Genomic DNA, 14,459 nt, shown 5'->3' with positions numbered 1-14,459 from the left:
GATGTATTTGCTGCCTGGACAGATCTCCTAAATGAGCAGGGAAATACTATCCATTTCAGCAACCTTTTATAAGGCCTATCCCCCAGCTTCTACGCCACTCTGGAGAGCAACCCACACACTAAGTGGAAAAGACCAACAGGGAGGCTGACGGGGTTTCTGCTGGACTGTCTCCTTCCTGTAGGATCCCCACACGCCCCCTCCAGCTGAATGTCGGGTCTTCCACTAAAGGTAAAGCTTCAGACCACTGACATATTAAGGCAAAAAGATCAAGGACTTTAGACCCAAAGGGATACGTGGGTGCGGAGTGGCCGCAGTGGCGTCGGGCTACAAACAAGGGGCTCCCCCGCCCAGCAGAAGCAGGACAGGTGAGGGCAGCTGAAGTTTACCCGGGCAGGTGACCAAGCATTAAGCCCCCAGGCAGCCCCGCCTGCTCCCCGGAACTTACGTCTTCAGCGGTGTCTTCTTCTTCTTGGCAGGCTTGTTCAGCCCATCCCCGTCCACTCCGTTGGCTTCCGTGGAACTAGCCGGGATCTCGAAGGAGGCTGGGGATTTAGGGGGTGAGCTGGGGGTCTTAGAGGATGTCTTAAAGGGGTCCACGGACTCCTCACAGGCGTCTGGGTCAAAGTTGTATGATTGTGGGGGCAGTTTGGGAGACTCCTGCATTTTTGAGGTGGAAGAAAACGGGTTAAAATTGGGGTCATCCCACTTGTCAATGTCGAAGGTGTAGGCACCTTTAGCGACAGGGATGTCATTGGGTTCAGCAGGGGACCTGGTGGGCGAGGCAGGGGCGTTGTCAAGTTTCTCGGGCGTTTTTTTCACCTTTGCTCTCCTCAGGGGCATTTTGGCAGTTGGCTTCTTGCCTGTCTTTTTGGTAAGAGGGGGGTTTTCCTGCTGGCTGTCCCAACCACCCTTGTCCTCAGAATAATCGAACTCCAGCCTCACGGGGAGCCCTTTGGCTGGGGAGTCCTCTTGCCCCCCACTATCTGACGGGGTCACCTCCACCGCCTCCAGGGCCGTGGCAAGGGGCAATGTTTTCCTTCCAACGGGGGGCGAGTTCTGCACTCGGCCACCTCCAGTGGCCGGGGGGACAGCCCCTTCTGCACTCTCCGGGTCCAGAGGACAGGCAGCGGCAGGTTCCAGGGGTGCCTCCTGGGTTAAGGCTGGTCTAGAACCTTCCAGCGGGGCTGATTCTGTTTTTGCCTCCGAGGCTCGATTCTCCTCGCTGGGGACAGGACTCTCGTCAGCTGGCTCTTGCTGTGTCTCTTTCACTGGGGGGGTTTCTGAGGGTTTCTTTGTGGTCTGTTTCTTTTTTAAGGAAGGGGGTCTCGGTTTCTTAGTTCGCTTAAGGGTATTGGAATCGCTGCTCGAACCCGTGCTGTATGCGTCTGGGGCCGGGGCCGCGGCCTCGGTGTTGCCTGAGCAAGAAGCACCATCAAAGTCACTGGCCTGCAGGCTGAGCGAGCGGGACAGCGTGGACTTAGAGGCAGGGACGGAGTCTGTGGACTTCCTTCGTGTGCTCACTTTGCATTCCTGATTCTTGGAGTCCAAGGGGCGTGGCTCCAAGGTCTGGAAACTATCAACCAGCTCGATGTTGTCGAAGTCCAGGTTGTAAGTCCCGCTGCTGGCTATCGGCTTGTCTTCATCGAAGACGGCGGAGAAGGACTGGGCGGGAGGACGGAACGGGCTGCCTTCCACCGAGGCGCTCCGCGGGCCATCGGGGACGCAGGCCGACTCAGCGCCGCATCCTGAGGGAACCAGACAAAGCAGTCACTTATGGACGCAGGACAATTGGGAGCATGTCTCATCTCGTGCCAGCCTAGTGCCCTCTAAGCAGGGCCCCCTGGCCAACCTGGCCCATCACGTGGGCACACATCCTGCTCTCCCCCAGCATCAGCTCCAGACCTGTCACAGGCCCCCCCCTCAGTTCCCGCCCCCGTAAGCGGGGGCAACAGGGCTGCTTTAGGACCAGCTCAGACCACTCAGTCACCAAAAACAAGTGCCCAGCTGGGAGGGACCAGGCACTGTTCTGGGTGCTGGGGATTCAACAGTGAACAAAACCAACAACATCCTTGTGCTGCTGAAGTTAAGTTCTTCATGGAGGAGAGAGTCAAGAAGCAAATTGACAAGGAAAATGTCCGGATTATGAGATGTGCGCTATGGAGAAAAATAAAGCCAGGGCAGGGACATTGCAATTTTAAAACAAGGTAGTCGGGGAAAGCCCTCCAAGGAGGAGACACTGAAACAAAGGTGGGGTCCCAGGTACAGGGGTGAACCAGGAGGCCATCCTGGGGGAAGCATCCTAGGCAAAGGGAGCAGCAGGTGCAAAGGTCCTGTGGTAGAGAAACATCACAGGCCAGGGAGGCCACAGCAAGGGGAGAGGAGCAGGTGAGGAAGCCAGGAATAATGCAAGTGAGGCTCAGTAAAACCTTTAATCAATGTCAGTTGCTACTGTCATCAAGCCTGTGCTGGCTAATCAGAACCGCCGTGAGGAACTGAGAGCCTTTCCCCAGCGACCCCTAGGCCACTGCAGCAGGACCTAGCTCACCCCATCTGCCACTTGTCCCTGCTCCAGGCACCCCTGTAATCGTTCCAATGCTGTCTACCACTCTTCTCTTCTCGCCTCCCCCTCATTCTCTCTCCTCCCTCTGCTGCTTCCTCCCAGCTTCTCCACACCCTCAGCCACTGCTGGCCAAGGAGGCTGCTCTCATTTTCCAATAAGATGCTGCCCAAGAGATGCTCCGTCACCACCCAGCCTCCGGCCCCGTGGGGAACCGGTCAGCCTGGCCTTGGCTTGGCTTCTCTGGGCTCTGCTTGTACCAGGTGGCACCTTTCATGCATCTCTGGGTTCTCAGCTGTCCTGGGCAGTCAAAGATGCCAGACAATGATCGGCCAGAAAAACAAAAACGTGTCCCTAGACAAGGGAGTGCGAACACGGCAAGGCGGTCTGTGGAAGAAGGAATTAGGGAGTTGGCGTGCACAGGCCTGGGGGCCGCGTTCCCAGCGTGCGTTTCACTGGCCAGAGTTCAGCCCCAGCACCCACTCCGCCCCTGCGGGGCCAAGTGCCGGACAAAATTCAGGATGTTCGGTTAAATTTGAATCTCAGATAAATGAATGAGGTTTTTAGTATAAATGTGTCCCATTGTCCACATCTTTGTTGTTTATCTGAGATTAGAATTTAACGGGGCACCCTGTGTTTTTATTTGCTAACTCTGGCAGCCCCAGCCCTCACCCAAACAAACCAACACGGTTTGGGAAATGTTCACTTAAACCGGAACCGGCCTCATGCTGTATGTCTTCCTCAGGGCGGTTCGTGCTCGTGACCACCACCTCCAGCTGGGGAGTATTTTGCATGGTGCTTACCCAGCCTCGCTCACAAGAAAATCTTTTTCTTGGCACGTTTGGCAGAGAACCCAGCCGATGAAGTACTGCCTGAGAGATGAAACTTCAAGTCCCCCGAGTTCAGGAGCTGGCCTGATGGATATTTGTTTTCTCCTGCCCACCCCCCCGCCCCGCCCGACTTGCTACACCTTCTCTGGCAGGCCCAGTAAACGCCTCCAGAATGGAGAGCACCTTCCAGAAGCACATCTATCAGCCAGACACGGTTTCAAACCTTCCCCTCCCTTCTGCACCCACTGCCAGCCCAGGCCCTACTTGGAGCAGGCGTCCTACAGGGTGGGGCACTGGGCGGGAGGCCCTCGGCTCTGCTCTGTCCGCCAAATGCCTCCCTCTGTCATCTTGTAACACCCCTACTTCTTGTCCTTCTCACAAACGGGGGGGGCCCCACCCCTCTTCACTCTAAAATCAAGCCCCTCCCCATTTCCTCCCGGCACCCTCAAGCACCCCTGTTCTGCCATCATCATCGACTGGTCACCCTGGCCTGGTCGCGCAGCACAGAGGAAGAAGGACAGGGGACCCAGAGGACCAGGTGCTTCCAGGAGAGCCTCGCAGGAGGGAGAAAGAGCCTCAGCCTGGCCCGGCCCAGCCCAGCCCAGCCTTCCCAAACAAGGCCCATGGCCGCCGCCTGCCCGCTCTCAGGCCGCCGCGGGGACCCCCACAGCCCGAGGAAGAAGCCTCTGAGGCCCTTCAGAGGCCAGTGGGTCCGCCCGAATCACACAACAGTTAGCAGAGTCAGCCTAACCATCTGCTCACTGTTTTCCCCAGAAGAAACACTCACGGCCTGCTTAACACAGCTTCCTTGCCCAGAAATGACATTCCCTAATTAAATCGCCATGGCCCGGGAACCCTAATCTTACTGCGGGGCTCCCTACCCGCGGCCTGCGGCCATTTCCATCAGTTCTGCGTCAGGGGGCGGTGCTGTGCATTGTGGGGTGGTCAGCAGCATCCTTGGCCTCCACCCTCTCAATGCCAGCAGCACCCCCACCCCGGGTGTGACAACTCAAGACATCTGTAGAAATGTCCAAATGTCCCCTTGGAGGGCAAAGGTGTCCCTGGTTGAGAACTGCTGTCTTACTGGGTGGTGACCAGAGCGGACCACTCATTACAGGCCTGGGTGGGGGGCCCTTCCATGGCCTCTTCAGAGGAAGCCTCAGACAGGAGAAAAGGTCATGGTCACGCGCAGGCCCTGCTGTTCCAAAGCACGTGTGGTCCAGCTGGGCTCGAGTACCCCCGGGGTTTCTGGAGCCCACACAGCAGTATCCGCATGAAGACCACTCGTTCATTCACTGCACAAGTCACGTGGCGGCCCCTCTATGTCGGGCACTGCGAGGCTGCTGTGGACAGAGAGGGGAGGACAAGACCCCAGATGGATCCAGCCACGTGACCACGCCCATCGCCTCGTGCACCCAACAGGGTCCCCCTGGGCTGGGCCCAGCTGATGACGCAATCAGCATCCTTGGTTCAGCAGAAGCACAGGCCCACCAGAAGGTGCCCAGCTGCATCGACCTGCGTGGGCCACCACAACGAAGTATCCCAGACAGGGGCACCGCCTGTCTCTCCCAGTGCTGGAGGCTAGAAGTCCAAGGTCAAAGCGTCACAGGCTTGGGGTCTCCTGAGGCCTCTGCTTGGCTTGGAGGTGGCCATCTTCTCCCTGTGTCCTCACGTGGCCCTTTCTCTGTGGGAGCACCTCCCTGGCATCCCCTCCTCTTCTTACAGTGACACCTGTGCTATTGAATTAGGGCCCTACCCGTATGGCCCCATTTGGTCTTAGGCACCTCCTGCAGGGTCCTGTCTTCGAATATAGCGCCACTAGGGACTAGGCTTGTGGCTCGCGATTACGGGGAGCACGCTGCAGTCCGTAACAGCAGTGCTGGGCAGCAAGGCCCCCCCGCCCGCCAGCAACAGCAATGTGCTCAGAAAACAAGGGAATTCCGAGGAAAGAGCAAGCTAATCACAGGCAACTAAGGCCACCCACTGGATGTCCCCCTGCTGTCTCCAAAGGCCACATGTCTCAGCCTTGCTGGGCTGTTCCTAACCAGAGCACTTGCTGGCAGCTGCGTTGGGGCTTCTCTCCCCACTCCCCCGTCGCCCCCCTCTCTGTGAGCGCACTCTGATCCCAGAGGACCGAAGGGGTTGAACCATGACCCCCTCGAACTCACAGGCCACAGACTCTTACCCTAAGCCAATATATCAAGGGTCTTCTACACAGGGAGCATAGCTTTAACCCTCTAAACACATGACTAATACCTACTGCAATTCCTAATGTTCATTCTCTTATCTGAGTTGGAAACTCAGCACAGGCCTGGCCCATGGCAGGTGCTAAAACGGGCGCTATTATGTGGTTATGGGACATTTAATTATGTCCCTCCGTGGCCAGTTTGAGTTCTAACACACAGGCACTGTTGGGCACGAAGCGTTCTGCTCCGGGGACACGGACGGTCCGAGGGCGAAGGACCTCAGGGGACTAGCAGGTCGCTCTCTTCACTTGAAGGCTAAGAAAGCTGGTCTGGGATAAACCGCATCCTGGCCCGGTCCAGACCAGGCCGGGAGTCGCAGAGTGAGCCCCAGTGACTCGCCCGTCCGCCACCCCACGGAGCGCAAACATGCTGGCAGGGCCCAACATAAGGTGATTGATTACTTTGTAAACTGTAACTCCAGGAGGAAAAATCGGGTCTTTATTCACCGCCAAAGGTCTTGTCTACTGTTTCACATGGGTTTTTGTTTTTTGTCCCTTTAGCAATGTCCCCAGCACTTTGCAGAGGAAAACCAAACAATAGCTTTTCCTCCTCTGCCCTCCGTTTCCCATGGTTCTCAGAAGGAAGCTTTCTCTTCCAGCCGCCTCTACCAGCGAGCGCGCTGCCTTCTCACGCGAGGTCGGTGTCCCAGGCTGGCTGCAGAAGGGACCCATACACTCTTCTAACTGTGCAGCAAATCAAACGGATCTTTGCACGGTGCAAGCCAGGGGGCTTTAAGTACACTCAATCCCAACCAGAAGCGTCCTTATTGAATAATCCGCATACATTCAGCCTCGCTGTAGTTTCCCAAGGAGAAGCGTAAAGTCCCTGTTCAAAGACTCCAACAGGTGTAATTAAAGTTCCAATCAGAAGTTTCGAGGGATTAACGGCTCCAGCTCCTTCCGGTGGGGCCTCTCTCTCATTTCCTCTCTAATGCTCATTCTTTTAGAAATTGCCATCTAAGAAAGAGGTGGGTGTTATGTGACTGTTTTTAAGAATAGAAATTTTTTTGTTTTGCTTTCTTAAAAAGGAAGTCGGGGCAGAAAGAATAAGGACAGGGGCCAAAGCAAAGAACAGAAGTGGCAACCCAGCCCCAGAGGCGGGCAGGCCGGGCGGCTGGAAATCCTAGCAGCCACACGGCCCCTCATAGCACGGCCCCTCTTCCGCACACTCCCTGGCGCTTGGGGATGGACCACACGCTGTAACAAACTGTTGCTCAATTCTTTTTGGAAGCATCCCACGCATTTGCAGGCACGCACTTCTTATACCCACAAAAAAGAATGGTTTATTCTTAATCGCATGTTTGACCCAGGGATTACAGTCTGCCGTTCACTTTCCATTCAACTTAAGGGCGAGTTTCAAAATAATATTATAGGAAATGAAATTTTTATACACTTTAAGTATATAAAAGAAAGTGGGGATGGCAAAGACTCTCTGAGAAATGTAAGCAGCCCTTCTGGTTTCTTTCCAGAAAAGTCAAATAAATTCTAATAATTACATCCTCGGAGCCCAGCACTTCAGTGGATTGTGCAGAATCGGACACTAACGGCTGATGAGCTGTCTAAAAGGGGAGAACACGAAAACTCCATTTATCAGACACCAGCAAAGGCCTCTGCTCTCCCTAAAAATGGTCCTACCCCTGTGTCCCCAGCCCCAGAGAGCATTGTTTATTAGGAACGAAGTCAGGTGTATATACCCTTTCTAAAACAACAGCCTGCTTGAACCTAGGGCAGGTAAAAAGAATGGTACCCATTTCTTTCTAAAACCAAACTGTTATTTTACTTTACACTCCCCCCGCCCCCTCCCGGCCAGGGTAGGAGTACAAACGCCAGCCCAGCCCTAAGCCTGCTCCTCCTTCTCACACCCAAGCCCCACCTCCGCTGGGGCAGCCTGGAGCACAGGCGTGTGGGGGCTGCAGGTCCCAGCCACCCTGCCCCGGTTATTCCTTGGCTGAAGGGTGCGCCCTGGGCAGACAGGCCCAGAGAAGCGGGCTGGTGGGCCCAGGAAGTGGCTGCTCCCAGGTTTGGTCCAGAAGGAGCGCGGCCCTGCAGGCCGCCCCCGCTGCCCCCGCCCCCCCGCCCCCCTCCCCGGGCCCAGCGAGGGCTGCGGCCTGAGGAAACGGAGTCCTCTGAAGTGCGGGGCTGGAGCAGGCGGTCCAGGCCTAAGGGTGGGCCGCCTGGCCCCCGACCCGCCTGCGGGGCCGTTTCTGACAGCGCCCATCGCCTTCCAGGCCTCCGTCACACTCCCGTGCAGCGGGGGCCCCACGCCTGCTGGTGCAACCGGAGGACGCAGGCGGAGGACACCAGCCAGCTGGGCCGGCTGCTGGTGGGGAAATGAGATCCGCCCCATCCCCTGGTTATCGCCACATCTCACAGGTGCAGAAAGGCCTGTGTTTTAAGTCACACGAGGGGAGAAAGGATATGAGAAAGGGATAGGAAATCGGGAAACTCGAGGCCAATGAGAAACAAACAAGCCATGCACGCATGGGGGCGGCTCCCTGTGCCTTTCTCCTCTCGCCCATCTACTCAGCATCTTCATTCCCCAAGCCCATGGGAGCCATGTCCTCTGATAAACATGCGGATCACGAGGGCCGCTCAGAACTGCGTTCTTACAGGAGCAAGGGCCGAATGTGGGGACCCAAAATGGCACCAGAAACCCCCCAGGCCCGCTTGCTCCACTCTCACCCAATTCTGGGTGCCAGGGGAGAGGCACCCAGAACTAAATGAGCAGTCTTCCTAGAAGCCTTCACTAAACTCCCACAAAGTAAACAGAAGGGTCTGCGGTTTCTGTTCCCCCTTAGCTTTCCCTCACACAAAACCCAGCCCAGAGCTGAGAGGCCCAGACAACTGGGGTCCAAGGAGCTCCAGCAACAGCCCCCTGGGGTGGGCGCCCCCCTCCAGCCACGCCCCAGGAAGAGCTGCTGTCTCCCCAGGGGGCGCCTGACCCTTGGTTACCTGGTTCTTCCGGGGAAAGTGGCACGCTGACCTCAGGCTCTGGAATAACTTCCGGGGGCGGTGGGGGAGGGGCTGGTGGAGCTTTGACAGGCGTGGTCGACTCTGGGGTCTCAAATGCTTCTTCAGAGTCAGAACTCCTAATGGAAAGAGAGGGGGAGACACACCAGGTTAGACGGGGGTCAGGGCTGCCTTTGTTCCCCGAGGCCAGGGGCCAGGGGCTGCTGAGCAGCACGCGACCTCCTGACCTGCCGGTGGAATCAGGCTCGCTGCCCGATTACTGTTGCGAGGGGAGATAAAAGAAAAGTCACTTTGAAGCATGATTCCCAAGAGTGAATCTCATTATCATCAGCTTTGTGTCCCAATGATATATTCTTAAAACTCAGCTCTACTCGAAATACATATTTCTGGCCTTAGCGGCAAATCCAAACACAGTGGGATCTTTTGATCAACTCCAACACGTGTTATTTGGCGACAGTTCAAACTGATAGGGAGGCGTTACAAAGGACACTTTCCGATGCCGCGGTTCCAACACGCCACAGGGCCCCCATCCGTGAATCACAAAGGCATTCAGCCTCCCCCCACCGCACCCCGTCCTCCTCTCCCACGCCTCTCATCACTTGTTACTATGGATTTATTCTCTCTAATCAAGTTAATTATCTTTCTCCTCTACTGAGCTGAAAAGGTCATGAGGGCAGCTGGGGAAACCCCAGCAGCCCCAAGCCTAAACCAGAAAGCAGTGAAAAACATCTGTTGAGCGAATGAATGAATGAATGCATGCATGAATGAGTGAGCGAATGAATGACTGAGTGAATGAATGAATGAATGAACGAACGCCAGCAGCCAGTCAGCTGGAGGATGTGCCCGACAAAGACAACAGAGTACCCCTGCCCCGGACCCCAGCAGTAACAAGGGGAAGCTGCACATCCCAGGCACTAGAAAACCTAGAGCAGGCAGCCCTTCCCCATCACTCTCTTTTGGCTAGGGACTCAGTTTTAAGCCAGAAAGGAGGAGGTCTGCCCAAATCCCTGAGCCGGGCATGTGTCCTCAGGCCGAGGACGGCTCCCCACCTGCTCAAGCGGCCAGGTCGTGCCGGGTCCTGGTCCCACCTCACTGAGGAGGCTAGAGGGCAAGCAGCATCTCCTGGGCTGATCCCCATCCCTCAGGATCTTTAAAACAGCCCAAAATGCCATTTATTCACTTGCAACAAGGGAGGTAATTATCGAGAGGGTAGATACTTAGGATTGCTGCTGCACAAGTGACCCGCTGGGCAATTCTGGGTGAAGATGTATAATCAGGTGACACGTCAGGTGAGGATGGAGCATGAAATGCTCACTCAGGCTGCCCAACTCCCGCAGGGGTCAAAGGACCAGTGACCTCAGCAAAGGTCAGCATCTTCGAAAGACCATCTGCCAGCCTGCAGAGACCAGGAACCACCAATCCCTCTGCCGTCAGCCAGGACATAAAAAGAGAGCCTTTTGGGGAGTTTGCCTTCAGAAAACCTCTATCGACGTTGCTTTTACAACTTGTTGGTCAGCAATGTATTTTATCAATGCCAAGACCACCCCGTACCCTACACTTCCCAGGACCCTGGCTCCTCCAGCCAGCCACAAATCCCTGCAGGGACCCAAAAAGATGAACAAAAACATCAGAGCTGTTTCTGATGGGATCCCAAGAGCCGAAGCCTGCAAACTATCAAATTTCACGAGTAAAGACTTAATTCATGCAAAACCGACAGCCATACTGACTTCTTACAGACAGACATTAATTAAAGGGCTTAGCTTTTGTCTAGGGGGAAGAGTTTAAATCCACGCTTGGACAACAACAGATTTAGGTACGCTAAGTTTTGCAGAGTCTGTTTACCAGTATGAAAAATACAGGTTACGCAACTGAGCATCAAAGAGGAACAAGAGTTTGGATCTGCCTGGGGGGCCCTGGGTGTCGACCTGATTCCCAGCACTGCACACGCTGGGGAAGATCCCGACACAAACACATGGAGCTAACTTCCCTCCTTTTAAAAAAGATTTTATTATTTTTAGAGAGAGGGGAAGGGAGGGAGAAAGAGAAAGAAACATCCATGCGAAGGAGAAACATCGACTGGTTGGGGACCTGGCCTGCAACCCAGGAATGCGCGCTGACTGGGAACTGAACTGGCAACCTTTCAGTTTGCAGGACAACACCCAACCCACTGCACCACGCCAGTCAGGGCCAACTTGCCTCTTTGCAGGGCTTCCAGGGAGGACCAACAGACTGGAGTCCCCACCGCTGGTCACCGCTGTCCACATCCACCGAGCCCATTCCACTGCGGGCCACATCCTCCAGGAGGTAAAAGCCATCTCTGCTGAAGAACAGCCTCTGTGCCCCAGATTCCCCCCTAATTCCCTTGCTGGGATCCCTGGGATCTAAACCTCTTCAAGATGTCACCAAAAAGTCAGCTGCACAGATGCCATGAGCTCCTCCGGCGTCCAGCAGAGATCCAGAGGGAGAGGCTCCCGCGGCTTCTGCATCCCTCAGCCCCGGCGATGCGTGGCTTTCGAGCACAAAGGGCCCCTGCTCTTTCCCAGCAGCACAAGCAAGCGCCAGGGAGGGCCGGATGCTCTTGGGTTCGAGCTGCTGAATTCCAATGAGGTCCCCCTGCTGCAGCTGCCCGGCCTGCACACCTGCTCAGAAGGGACCACAACTCAGCTCCGCCCTGCAAGCGACGCAGTGCACGGGGAGGGAGAGGGCACACCGAGCCCCTTTGTGGTTCCACGCCTGTTTACTATGAGCTATTCAGTCTGCATCAAAACACCACGGGCTACCATGGACCGCTGGAATGGCATTCGCTTCCGATGCTGCCTGTGTTGTTTTCAGATTTCCACACCCTCTCCCAGGAGCAGAGAGAAGTTAATTAGCGGAGGCGGATGGCAGCTTTTTAAATTAGCTCTTTCTTTCCCTCTTTGCTTTCCCAGTGGGCTCAAAAAACATTTCCAAGAGCAAGGATTTCTGCGGTCCACCCACAAAGAGCCTGTACATAAAAATAAAGCAGCATTTTACAGTCTCAATGCATAAAAGTGGTTCCCAATGGCTGTTGGATTTTTTTCCATGACCAAAAAAAGAAAAAAGAAAAAAAGAAAACTAATTAAAACTCAAAAAATTATTCTGTTAAGGCTCCGCACACTTTCAAAATGAAAGAGAGGGAAATTAATTGGTGATGAAGATGTATCAGAAAGAAAAACGTGCCACTTCAGTATGCTAAAACATCTCTATAAATTGCAGGAAAATATATTTGCCAGGATATGCACATGCAATGTTCTCTGAATAAGTAATATGCAAGTAAAATAAATGCATAAATATATACATAAATACGGTGTAAGGAGGTTGATCTTAATGGCCAGACAGGAAATATGGCGCAAAGCATTGTAATAGTCATCATGCGTTAAACTTTCTGTCATGTGCCAAGCACCGGAGTAGTCCCATTTAGACACTTCTCTATAATCTTCAAAAATGTCCCGCCTGCTGGAGAGCAGACCCATTTCGCAGGTGACACAGCTGTGGCTCAGAGGGGCATGTGCGCTGCCCGAGGCCATCTGGTTAGTAAGCAGGGCTCAGACCTGAACTGCCTCTGAAATCTTTGCCCATTTCACGGCATCAGTGGCTTCCAAACATTTTTAGCAATGGGACCATTTTTCCCCAAGAGTCTTACTTCATTTATTTTCTAAGCTTCATTTATTTTTCTCTTATAGCCTGTTCTTATTATAAAGTCCATCACTGACAACAAACTAAGCTATTTTGATGCGCTTACATATTTGATCCTAAGGGTTGCAGAATGATCCCCGCTGGCTTCTCCCCAGGTCAGCAGGAAAAGTCTGATACAGACCAAGGAGTAATGCAAACAGCACCTGTTTTTTTACCACCCTGTCCTGACCATGGGCTATGATTCTTTAACAAGGCAGACAGGGCAGAAGAGCTATACCTAACCATGCAAAACCAGCTAACCTGTCAGCACAAGGCAATATGCTGGCGGCATCCACCAGAGCACAGCACGCTGTGCAGACCAGGAGACATGGCAACGAGCGACTCCAGTGCAGACGGAGGCTGCGCGGGCCCCACAACCCAAGCTCCCCAGGTGCGCGTTAGTCAAGTTTTAAATAGTTTTTTCAACTCTTTCCTTGGGTTTCAGAGAATCTCTATGGAGCTCTGAAATCCCACTGAGCAGAATCTGAAAGCCTCTGCTCCACACAACGAGGAACTTGGTGCCTGCGTCAGATGACAGACACACTGCGCCCAAGCAGAGCACTTTATGGAAACTGTCCCTAGAACCCAAGGGCCTGTTAGCCTATAATCGTGGTTTGGTTTAGATGTGTTCATGCTTTACTTCTATGAACTACAACAACAAAATAGTATAAGTTCAGCATTCACACACAGGTACTGTATCATATAATTAGTCTACTACACAATATAGAAAAGATAGTGTAATATAGTATAGTATAATATTAGACTAGCATAGAGTTAGTGTACTACAGTCAAGTTAGAATAAGATAAGACACATACACACAGACATACAAATGCCTATGTGAATGTGAATATGTCAGTCAAGCTTGGGTATCTTTTAATAGAGATACTATAAATATAGTTTGCCGGCATATCTTTAAATGGTTACATTTGCTCAAGTTTTACTGGAGATAATTCAAGGGCTTAGGATAAGAAATTTCAGGAAGCACAGACTCTTCCAACTTTGAAGCTGGAAGAAAATTTAAAGATCATGTTCTATGCCAAGGCACTCGTCCCATCTTTTCACACAGGCGAGAGAGCTGAAGTGACCCCCACGGCCGCGGCCCACGCCCGGGCACGGACCGGGCCAGCCTTCGTCGGACACTGCCTCCACGTAAGAGCCCTAAGTTCTAACTACAGGGCCCCGCCTGCCCAGGAAATCTCAAGCTACCTGTGCTTACATGTTATCTGATTATCAAGAAATATCTGTTCTTGCCCTGACCCGTGTGGCTCCGCGGGGCGTCGTTCCGCAAAGCAAAAGGTCGCTGGTTTGGGCCCGGGCAGGGCGTGGGCGAGAGGCAACCACCTGATGTTTCTCTCACACATCAGTGCTTCCCTTCCTTTCCCCCTCCTTTCCCCTGTCTCTAAAAATAAATAAATAAAATCTTAAATAACAAAGAAATATCTGTTCCTAAGCATTGCTAAAGGGGTGGGGATATTTCCACGTGCATATCTATTTCTAGATCCATTCCTCAGCATTGCAGTCAGCAGCTCCCAACGTGAAAGTGATCTGGGGTTAGAGGTTCTCGGGACCACCAGCGAAGAGTGAAGATACCGGTCAGCCCCGCCCTCCGACTTTCTGGAGGAGGGCAGCACCTGGGCGAGAAAAGCAAGTGAGCTGCATGATCAGGATGGGGGCCCCGCTTCTGCCTCCCTCCCCTCGGGGATGCAACCCAGGGAAAGGGGCCGGTGCTGACCCAAAGCCCTGTGTCAAGCCAAAGACCATCTCTCCGCTGTCCCTGCGCAGAGAGAGGGAGACCTTCCGGAAAGGAACCTGTGCGCTCGGCAGATCACGCTGTCTCACTCCTCTCTCCATCTCACGTGAGTAAGGGTTTGATGGATTTCTGAGCAAGCAGATACTTTTGAAACTGCTGTGCACTAAATTATAGTCATCAAAATACTCTGCTTCAAGGAGCCCTGTCAATAAAACATGTCCCTGCTTCAACACCCGCCCCCGCGCACGCGCACACCCCCCTCCTACCTAAAACAAATATTGACCAGACAGGTAATTTGGTGGGGGCTGACTGCAAAGGGTCTTTTCCTGCCACTTGCCCATCCTGCATCTGGAAAAGGAGTTTTCTCTTCAGTATCACTCCTCATGGTTTAGGTGAAGGGAGAGTGTGAT

At 53.7% G+C, this 14,459-nt stretch overlaps 1 protein-coding gene across 14 annotated transcripts in view; it reads right to left on the bottom strand.

Moving 5' to 3' along the window:
* Positions 1 to 14,459, bottom strand: part of LOC129077226 (transforming acidic coiled-coil-containing protein 2-like) — a 125,196-nt gene that overhangs the window by 35,196 nt on the left and 75,541 nt on the right. For 13 of the 14 annotated variants that reach the window (XM_054581637.1, XM_054581631.1, XM_054581635.1 and 10 more), the window contains 2 exons: positions 8,585 to 8,721; positions 446 to 1,745 (listed from right to left, as the gene is read on the bottom strand). In XM_054581637.1, the coding sequence (XP_054437612.1) occupies positions 446 to 1,745; positions 8,585 to 8,721 (1,437 nt within the window). The remainder of the gene's footprint in view (positions 1 to 445; positions 1,746 to 8,584; positions 8,722 to 14,459) is intronic. The other variant, XM_054581639.1, reaches the window with a different exon arrangement.

This window comes from Pteronotus mesoamericanus, unplaced genomic scaffold (assembly GCF_021234165.1).
Source record: "Pteronotus mesoamericanus isolate MK-2021 breed Mesoamerican mustached bat unplaced genomic scaffold, CSHL_Meso_final contig_657, whole genome shotgun sequence".
Classification (NCBI taxonomy): domain Eukaryota; kingdom Metazoa; phylum Chordata; class Mammalia; order Chiroptera; family Mormoopidae; genus Pteronotus; species Pteronotus mesoamericanus.
This window is presented reverse-complemented; position numbering and strand designations above follow the sequence as displayed.